Genomic DNA, 10,370 nt, shown 5'->3' on the forward strand with positions numbered 1-10,370 from the left:
CCTCTTCTATCAAAATTCTTGTGGGACTCTTTGGCTTATGGTGGCAACATACTGCGCATTTAGGAATGTGCTGCAGTCCATGTACTGGCTGGCATGAAAGGCTCTCTGCTTTGAGTGGAGCCTAGAGCAGGAAATGGTCTGCAGGAAGGAAGGGCACTGATATGAGCTGCCCTGATTCTTGGGTCATGTGATTGGTAAACTCCACAATGCTGGAGGTATTGGTGAGAGGAAAATATGCAGTATAATGTGTACGGTGTGTGTGTGTGTGAGAGAGAGAGAGAGAGTGTATGTGTGTGTATGTGTGTGTGTGTGCATCATAGCACCAATGTCTGGGGTTGTGAAGAAAGATCATGCCATCTGTAACAGAGACTTATACACCTATTAAAACAGAGTGCCTAATGTGTTACTGGGGCCCCATAGAGACAGAATTCTTGACTATAGAATATCAAGTAACAATGTATCTGGAACTATCCATTATGAGCCAGGTTCTGTCAGACCCACAGAGTCATCAAGTCAGGTATGTCCAGCAGAAGTCCATCATAAGATCAAACTGCATATCTGGATTAAAGCCTAACAAGACCAGAAGTCCTAAGGTAACTGCATGCGCAGGTGGTGCAGATCCCCCTGTCACCCACCACCACAGCACGAGCACCCCTCCTTCAGATCATGCTCCAGACAGTATGTGGGTCCCATGTGACCAACTAAAGGAGGAGAAAAAGCCTGAGCATGTTTAATGTACTAGTCAGCTCAGGGTGTGGAGGCAAGTTAAAAATGGGCAGTGGTTTCATGACACTTGGGGTGTGGGGGGACTTGAGGAACTCGTAAGGAAAATCATATCAATGGACAAAGCTCAGAGTTGTACACCTGTTCCCTATGCCATGTGGAGGACACAATGGCTTGGGATGGGAATATATACATACTTATGGGTGGAGGCGAATCATCTGAAAAGCTGGTCAGGGACCTGGAAGGACAAGGACTGAAAAATTGCAGACAAGAATGTTTGGTGGAGGGGAATGTGTGTGAACTTATAGGAGTGGGCAAAATATGTGAAGATTTTTGGCTCTCATATTAATGAACACTAGAAAGCATCAATCACAGAAGAGGCACTGAACAACAGAGTAGACAAAATGACTAGGCCAGTTGACATTAGGTAGTCTTTGAGCTGATGTGATAGACACATGAATGGTGGAGCCACAGTTGAGAGATAGAAGCCATACATGGGTTCTGTCTCACATCTCAGTACTGACACTTCTGCAAGTCTAACCTGTCAGCAACGGGGAAAAACACCGCTCCCAATACGTCTTCTTCCAGGAGGTGATCTTCAATCATAATTTTCCTTGTGGGAGAGGAATCAATGTGCATCCAACATATGTGGCAGCACATGTGACATTTTCTTGAAAAATCCTGGGAATTTTAGTGCCTTCAGTGCCTACTCTTAGTACCCAAATTACCCTCAATGTTGGGTCATTTCCTGGCTTCAGTCTTATACCTGTTAAGTTGAATGAGCATAGTCATACAAATTACTCAGGAAAACCAACCAATGAACTTGGTTTTTTTGTTTTGTTTTGTTTTGCTTTTTTGACACAGAGTCTTGCTCTGTCACCCAGGCTGGAGTGCAGTGGAGTGCAGTGGCACGATCTCAGCTCACTGCAACCTCTGCCTCCTGGGTTCAAGCGATTCTTTTGCCTCAGCCTCTCAAGTAGCTGGGACTACAGGTGCACCCCACCATGCCCAGCTAATTTTTGTATTTTTAGTAGAGACAGGGTTTCACCATATTGGCCAGCCTGGTCTCGAACTGACCTCGTGATCTGCCTGCCTGGGCCTCCCAAAGTGCTGGGATTACAGGCGTGAGCCACCGCACCCAGCCAAACAATGGTATCTTTACCAACCATATCTGGAACATTAAATCAATAGTGTAGCAAAATTTTTAGCCTCATATTAGGCATACAATGCTAGTTGCTTTACAAATGTTGAATAATTATCAATAAGACTATTGGCCTGGATAATATATTAGAAGTTGGAAATTTAACATTTTAATGGGAATTATTATAAAATGCCATGTCCCCATTCCTGTCTTAAAATAATTTTATAACTTCAGTATTTCTTAATAACTTTGTGTCAACCGATGGACATCAAGCTCTGCCTAGAATTAGCAATGATGTCCGCAGGGGCTGATGGAATGTATAAGGGCATGTTTGTCCTTTACTTAGCATTTGGAGTCCCCTCTTCTTTAGCTGATGGATTTGCTATTATATTCGTTGACCCCTCTTCTGACTTACAGGTATCAGTGGACACTGAGATGTTACAGTCAGGGTTGAAAGGAACAGAAACTAGCCTAAATTAAAGAGGATTTAGAAGATATTTGGTGTTCTCATGGCAATGACGGCTCTCTAAGCTTTTGGGAAGTTGAGCTGGCACCTGGAAAAGTGTCAGTAACAGGGCTGTGTGTGTGTGTGTGTGTGTGCATGTGTTGTGTGTGTAACATGATCTCTGTTTTCTCTGTCCCATTCTCTTTTTTCATTGTGCACATGACTTAAGATGGTTGTTCTAGCCCTTACTAAACTTAACTTTTTACTTCAAATGTCAAGTACCATCTATGAAGTCTCTCTGCTGTTTAGTTCAAACTATCAAGGATGAGAATGATCTTCAAACAGCCAATAAATTGGCTTTTTCTGAATCATATTCGGACAGAGAAAGAGAGAGACCTGGTCACAAAAGTTCCATGGCATAAACACAGCTGTCCAGACCCAGCCCTTACACCTTGCTTTGTGCCTGGCAGGTCCTAGGAAAGGGGAGTAACATTTAGTTTTGATTCTAAATTAGTGTTGGAAAAGGTATATCTAGTTCTGCTAAACACTCTACCATGTTTCCATTTTCATCCTGATTTATTTACATTTAAGAACGCTTTTCTACTTTAGATGATACTCAAGGAACATTGCAAGGGTTAGAGTTCCTTATTTTATTTCCTGACTTTTCTCATTTCATTCTCTACCCAGAATTGTATTAAAAATAAGTTCCCATACTACTTCAGGGTATACCAACATACACCTGAAACTACTTTTCTTGAGATCAACTTATCTCAGACAGAATGGTTGACCAGCTCCAAGGAACATGGAAGTCCGTTTCTTGTGAAAATTTCGAAGAATACTTGAAGGAGCTGGGTGAGCTATGTTTACTTGCATATCATATCCAGTAAAAATGGGCATTTTGGTAGCACAGAACTTGCTGTGTATAAAATAATATTAATCTTGGACTCCCTAATTTTTCACATAGGAAAAAATAAATATTGATTCAGTACCAAGATATAGTTCTGTGCAAAACTACGTTGGAGTTGACAATCATCCCTCATATAAGTTACCATGAATTTACAGAAACAAAGCAAGCATGTATCATATACTAAACAGCAAGTGATTTTGATAAATATTTTAAAGCAAAAAAATACAACTATTTTTAAAAATGGTTATTTTGTAAACATTTGCTCTAAGCTTTAAGGGATCTTCAGAATAGAGTTCAGAATAGATCTTGTTTTTCAGCCTCTGCTGGCTGCTGGCTTTCCTTAGTGTGTGACTGCAATGCTCCAAACTTTGCTCCCATTTTCACTCTGCTCTCTCTTCTTCTGTAGTTTAGCATCCCTCTTCCTCCCTCTTAAAAGGGAACTTATGATTATGTATGAGGTCTGCTCTGATAATCCAGGATAAACTCCCCATCTCAAGATCCTTAAATTAACCACATCTGCAAAGTCCCCTAACATGTAAAGGTAACATTCACAGGTTCGAGGGATTAGGATATGAATATCTTCAGGAACCACATCCAATCTGTCACATCCTGTGATCGTGTTTTATAATATGAATCCTATGAACTGCATTGTAGTATTTTCCCAATATATCTCCCTTAGAATTTTAACTTAGGTATTGCAGCATATGTAATGCTATTTCTACTGAAAATACTCCTACATGTGCTGCACAGAACTGTATATACAAGGATGTTCACTGCATAGTTATTTATAATAACAAAAACTGAAACAAATGAATTTCTCATCAACAGGGAGACAGACAAAATAAATTTTGGTCTCTGCACACTGTGGAATGTTATGTACTATGAAAAAGTATATATCTATAAGTAGTGGCATGGAAAATTTTCAAGACATACAGATAAGGGGAAAAAGCAAGTTGAAAAACAATAGATACAACATTTATCTTTTTTAAAATCCTATAAATAATGGTGATGGTTGCACAACATTGTGATGTACTCAATGCCACTGAACTGTAACTTCAAACGGTAAATTTATGTTATGAATATTTTACCACAATAAAAACATACATCATTGAGGAAAAAAACCCATATATGTATACATGTAAGAATATAAGTGAAGAGCTAAATATCTGGCAAAATCTGTACCAAAGTATTTTGTTTGTATGTGAGTGGATATAATTAAAAGTAGGGAGATGGTTGATAGCTTTAATCAGATTTTCAAAGAGGTCCCAAAATCAACAAGATTAATAACTACTGGACTAGTGAAAAAAGAATAATCACTAAACAAAAACTAGAGACAGATTTTTTTTCTGCAAAAATAGTCTATTTTAATATGTAATGGTGGAGCTGCTAGCTTGGGATATGTGAACTCATGCAGCATTAAATGGGTTCAACTCACAGATCTCCTAGTTTAGTTAGCAAAGAATTATACAGAGAATGTTGAGTTTTTGGAGTCAACAACAGATTTAAGTATTGTATTGTAATGTAATGCATTTGTAATTCTTTATATGAAAAGATAATACTCCTTTTATCTGGTTTCCAGGTATAGGAAGAGCCAGCAGGAAACTGGGCTGTTTGGCAAAACCCACTGTGACCATCAGTACAGATGGAGATGTCATCACAATAAAAACCAAAAGCATCTTTAAAAATAGTGAGATCTCCTTTAAGCTGGGAGAAGAGTTTGAGGAAATCACACCAGGTGGCCACAAAACAAAGGTGAGGCCTCCAACAGTCTTTCAGACACATTTCATAAGAATATTAGATACCATCCTAGGTAAGTAAGCAATTCTAACAAACATATCTAAAGTCCTTAAGAGAAACTTTTGTCTAAAACATAGGTCTAAGGATGTCATATGTGAAGACAGAAATCTTCTGGGATGCTTGTGAAAAATGCCTCCTGCTCACCGCCATCCCCAGAGGCCCTGAAAATTGCACTCTTAATGAATCTGATGCAGATGCTTAGCAGACCACATTTTGAGAATAATTTCCCTAGATTACTGTTTAGTCCTCTCAGAAACAAAAGTTTTCCTTACCCATTTTGTAGCAGTTTTCCACACATAGAATTGCAGTGAATAAACCTCATATTAACTGGTATAGGTAAGGTTATGCCACTATAACAACGAACCACAAGCCTGGAGTGAGTTAACACAATGGGGATTTATTTCTAACTTACAGTATATACATAGTGTTGGGTGGCGTTGGGGAAGTTTGTGTGTGTGTAGTGGAGTAATCAGGAAATCTGCTCCTCCTAATCTCTCAGGGATCCAGGCCAAAAGAGGTTCAACTACCTTGTAGCTGCACCTGTGGACATTGTGGTCTTCTCCAACACCAAGGTAGACAAAGAGACATGGGCTTTTCATTGTCTCACCCTGAAAGTGCCACACAGAGTTTTCATTCATATCTCAGGGGCACATATCTCAGGAATATATTATTTATTTATAATATTTAATTTACTTCTATACTTATCGTTTACAGTCTTTTTCCCTACATCAGAAGGTAAGCTCATCCAAAACAGGATTTCCTGTCTGTTTCACAGAACCCCGTGCTTGGTCATGACAGTTGTTCAATAAATATTTATTATTTGAATGAATTAACTCAATAGAGGATTGTTAAACTATATGGAGGGTAATATCCTGATAAAAGGAACTATCATGCCACTGTAATAGTCGGTTACTAAATGAATATGAGTTTAAATTCTTATACCATATAAAATGGAAGAAAATTTTTGACTTAAATGCCTAATATGGATTTCTATGCTAAATTCTTAGCAATCTACTAGAATAAAAAAGCTAGGTTGGGTGCAGTAGCTCATGCCTATAATCCCAGCACTTTGGGAGGCCAAAGCAGGAGGACTGCTTGATGCCAGGAGTCTGAGACCAGCCTGAGCAACATAGTGAGATCCCGCCTCTACAAAAAACACAAAGATTAGCTACTGTGGTGGTGCATGCCTATAGCTCCAGCTACTCAGGAGGCTAAGGTGGGAGGATTGCTGGAGCACAGGAGGTTGAAGCTGCAGTTAGCCATGATTGCACCACCGCATTCCAGCCTGGATGACACAGTGATACCCTATCTCCAAAAATAACAACAGCAACAACAACAAAAAACTAGAAAATATTATTGGGATAAGAAGAGGAAAGAGGCCTTCTTTCTTTTAAGTAAGCTCATATAATGGGAGTTTGAATTCATTTCCCATGTATTATTATTAGTATTATTTTTTATTGAGACAGGGTCTCTGTTGCCCAGGCTGGAGTGCTGTGGTACAATCTTGGCTCACTCTAACCTCAACTACCCTGGCTCAAGTGATTCTCCCACTTCAACCTCACGAGTAGCTGGGACTACAGGCATGTGGCACCACACCTGGCTAATTTTTTATTTTTTATAGACATGGGAGTCTCACTGTGTTGTCCAGGCTGAAGTTTCACACTTATTTTGAAAGTTAAAATGTATTTGTAATTCTTTATGCAGAAAGATAATACTCTGCTTACTCAGTCAAAGATAAAACAGACATTTCATGGCCAGGTGCAGTGGCTCATGCCTGTGATCCCAGCGCTTTTGGAGGCCAATGTGGGTAGATCACAAAGTCAGGAGATTGAGACCATCCTGGCCAACATGGTGAAACACCGTCTTTACTAAAAATACAAAAATTAGCTGGACGTGGTGGTACGTGCCTGCAATCCCAGCTATTTGGGAGGCTGAGGCAGGAGAATTGCTCGAACCAGGGAGTCAGAGGTTGCAGTGAGCCGAGATCTCGCCATTGCACTCTAGCCTAGGTGATGAGAGCGAAACTCTGTCTCAAAAAAAAAAAAACGAAAGAAAGAAAGAAAGAACATTTTACTTGTTCTTCAAGATAATATTACAGTTTTACTATTGTAAAACCTGTTTTCTTCAGCAGAATCAGCCAACAAATTTACTGCTGACAAAGTCTTAAAATAAATAGGGTTGTCCCAAATGTCCATCAGTGACAGACTGGATTAAGAAAATGTGGCACATATACACCATGGAATACTATGCAGCCATAAAAAAGGATGAGTTTGTGTCCTTTGTAGGGACATGGATGCAGCTGGAAACCATCATTCTCAGCAAACTATCGCAGGAACAGAAAACCAAACACCGCATGTTCTCACTCATAGGTGGAAACTGACCAATGAGATCACTTGGACTCGGGAAGGGGAACATCACACACCGGGGCCTATTATGGGTGGGGGGGGGATTGCACTGGGAATTATACCTGATGTAAATGACGAGTCGATGGGTGCTGACGAGTTGATGGGTGCAGCACAACAACATGGCACAAGTATACATATGTAACAAACCTGCACGTTATGCACATGTACCCTAGAACTTAAAGTATAATTAAAAAAATAAATTAATTAAAAATAAATTAAAAATAAATAAATAAATAAATAGGGTTGTCAACACCATTCTAAAAGTACCTGAGAGTATTACAACAGCTAAAAAGAATTTGCCACCTGATAAAATTTTAGGGTTGAAATACGACAAGCTGATCTGAATTTAGTTTTTTCTGTTTTTCAGAGTAAAGTAACCTTAGATAAGGAGTCCCTGATTCAAGTTCAGAACTGGGATGGCAAAGAAACCACCATAACGAGAAAGCTGGTGGATGGGAAAATGGTGGTGGTGAGTGAGCTGGTCCTCTCTATCTTCCCACCTTCTGCACAACTAATATAAAATCACCCAGATAACTTGTTCTAAAACAATGAAAATGAATGCCATTTTCCTTGTTCTCATAGTTTAAAAGAATGAGAAAAAATTATGAGATAAATGTATCATCACAAGTATTATATAAAATGTGTGTGGATTGAGGAACTAAAAAACTAAAGAGAAAGAAAATACTATGCAGCCTAATCCTTTGACTCTACAGGTAAACCAAAGCAAGCATGTATTTGTGCAATGAAGATATTAGCAGGGGTTGAGGGTTGTTGCCATTACTCCACTCCAGGATTAACTTCTCACTGTTTTTCCATCTCAACACCAAACAAAAACATGAAAAGGAAATCTAGACCGGGGATAAGAAGCTGAAGTGGTGTTTTTTTGGTGTATGAATGAGTTACATGTCACTACCATGTCCCTATGTTTTCATATATTAATATTATTTCCCCAACTTCCACAATCATCCTGTAAGGTAAGGCTTATTATCCCATTTACCAGTGAGGAAACTGAAATTCAGACATTGACTTACCTAAGGATATGCAGCTAGAAAAATGTGGTGGTACTGGGATGAGCAGTCAGGTTGTTTTCATTGGACAATCTATATTTTGTGGAATCCATCCTGCTCCCTTTCAGATGGTTTCCCAGGTCACCTTCCCCACTCTCCAGAGTAGAAGGATGTGTGTTCATGATTTTCCTCCTCCCAAACCCCCACCTCTACCAAAAGGAATAAAAAGGTGACTTTCTACATAATATAAAATAGTTCTAAGGGAATATGCAAGATTCATGTGTAGGTTACAAAAATCTAAACTCATTTCTTAATACAGTGATTTTTTTTCTTTCTACAATGAAGGGTACATTTTATTCCTTATAAAGTCACAAGGGGAAGACCAAGGATGATTGATTTTATTGCTGTTTATAATGACATAAGCCAATAAACAGAAAGCTTTTAGAGTTCATTAGGAAGAACACTACACTCAGAATCCAAGGATGTGGATTTCCACCCCTGCCATCCAGTACTTATGTGGCTTTGGACAATTCATTAAATCTCTTCAAGATTCAGATTCCTTGCCTTCAAGATGTAGGCAGTGTCTTTGTCAAAGGTTTTCTGAGAGAATTCAGGATTGTCATGTGTATATTAGTGCCCTAAAACCATAAAATACTCCATCAATGTAAGCTAGTATTATCATTTACAAAATGTAGAGTATGTAAAAATAGCAAAATGCATCAATGTTGGCATTTAAAATATTTAAATAAAAACTTCAAATTCCAAATTGTATACCTAGCTTTATACATATATAAACATTATATATACTCTAAATATATCACATATATGTGATTTGCTACATATAGGTTATATAGAACATGGCAAAACCAGCTAACAGATAGGTCCTATCTATAGTCTATATAGATCTCATATATATTTTATATATATATATATATATATATATATATATTTTTTTTTTTGAGACAGAGTCTTGCTTTGTCACCCTGGCTGGAGTGCAGTGGTGCAATCTTGGCTCACTGCAACATCCACCTCCCGGGTTCAGGTGCTTCTCCTGCCTCAGCCTTCTGAGTAGCTGGGACTACAGGTGCGTGCCACCATCCCCGGCTAATTTTTGTATTTTTAGTAGAGACAGGGTTTCACCATGTTGGCCAAGCTAGTCTTAAACTCCTGACCTCAGGTGATGCACCCACCTTGGCCTCCCAAAGTGCTGGGATTATAGGTGTGAGCCACCGCGCCCAGCCTCTCTTTCAATATTTTTAAGGAATGTATGTGTAGATAGTACTTAGTTCGCACTTTTCCAAATGTTAGTTTCTCCAACTATACTGAAATACCTCATCTTTCTTTTGTCTTGTAGGAAAGCGCTGTGAACGGTGTTATCTGTACACGAACATATGAGAAAGTATCATCAAATTCAGTCTCAAACTCTTAAGGCTTTCTCAAGCTGTCCTCCAAACTACTGAGGTTGTTTAAATAAAACTCCAAAGTAAAATATTAAAACTGTTAATATGAGAGAACCTTTCTTTGCACAAGCATCAATAATTTTGCTTACCAAGTTGCACATGCCTGTATCATGTAGTACTTTGGCATTGACAGCCATGAGAATCCAGGATGATATATCCTGTTCAATTCAAGGCTGGGATAATATTTTCAGAGAGGCACTTCATGTTGATTTTTTTTCTTATTATGCATTTTATGTCCACCCTCTAAATTCAACATAATCTGTACTTTATTGGGAAAATAATATTTTTTAATAAATAGAATACAGCACACCTCGTAGGTACACCTCAGTTATATATGAAAAGATAAGAAACATATCTAGAACTAAGGCAGTAATTGACATTCTAATGTAATACCAAACTGTTATGACAGAGAACACCATATCCACTACCAACATCACTGAAAGCCACTACAAATAATATTCTGTTTTATTAGCACAAAATCTCAC

General features: G+C 38.6%; 1 protein-coding gene across 1 annotated transcript; it reads left to right on the plus strand.

Moving 5' to 3' along the window:
- Positions 1-487: 487 nt before the first annotated feature.
- Positions 488-9,925, plus strand: FABP12 (fatty acid binding protein 12). The gene is made up of 5 exons (XM_050802129.1): positions 488-593; positions 2,997-3,161; positions 4,796-4,968; positions 7,786-7,887; positions 9,780-9,925. Exons 2-5 carry the CDS (start codon positions 3,089-3,091, stop codon positions 9,852-9,854), a joined length of 423 nt encoding a protein of 140 aa, XP_050658086.1. The 5' UTR covers positions 488-593; positions 2,997-3,088; the 3' UTR covers positions 9,855-9,925.
- Positions 9,926-10,370: the final 445 nt, after the last annotated feature.

Source organism: Macaca thibetana, chromosome 8 (genome assembly GCF_024542745.1).
Source record: "Macaca thibetana thibetana isolate TM-01 chromosome 8, ASM2454274v1, whole genome shotgun sequence".
Classification (NCBI taxonomy): domain Eukaryota; kingdom Metazoa; phylum Chordata; class Mammalia; order Primates; family Cercopithecidae; genus Macaca; species Macaca thibetana.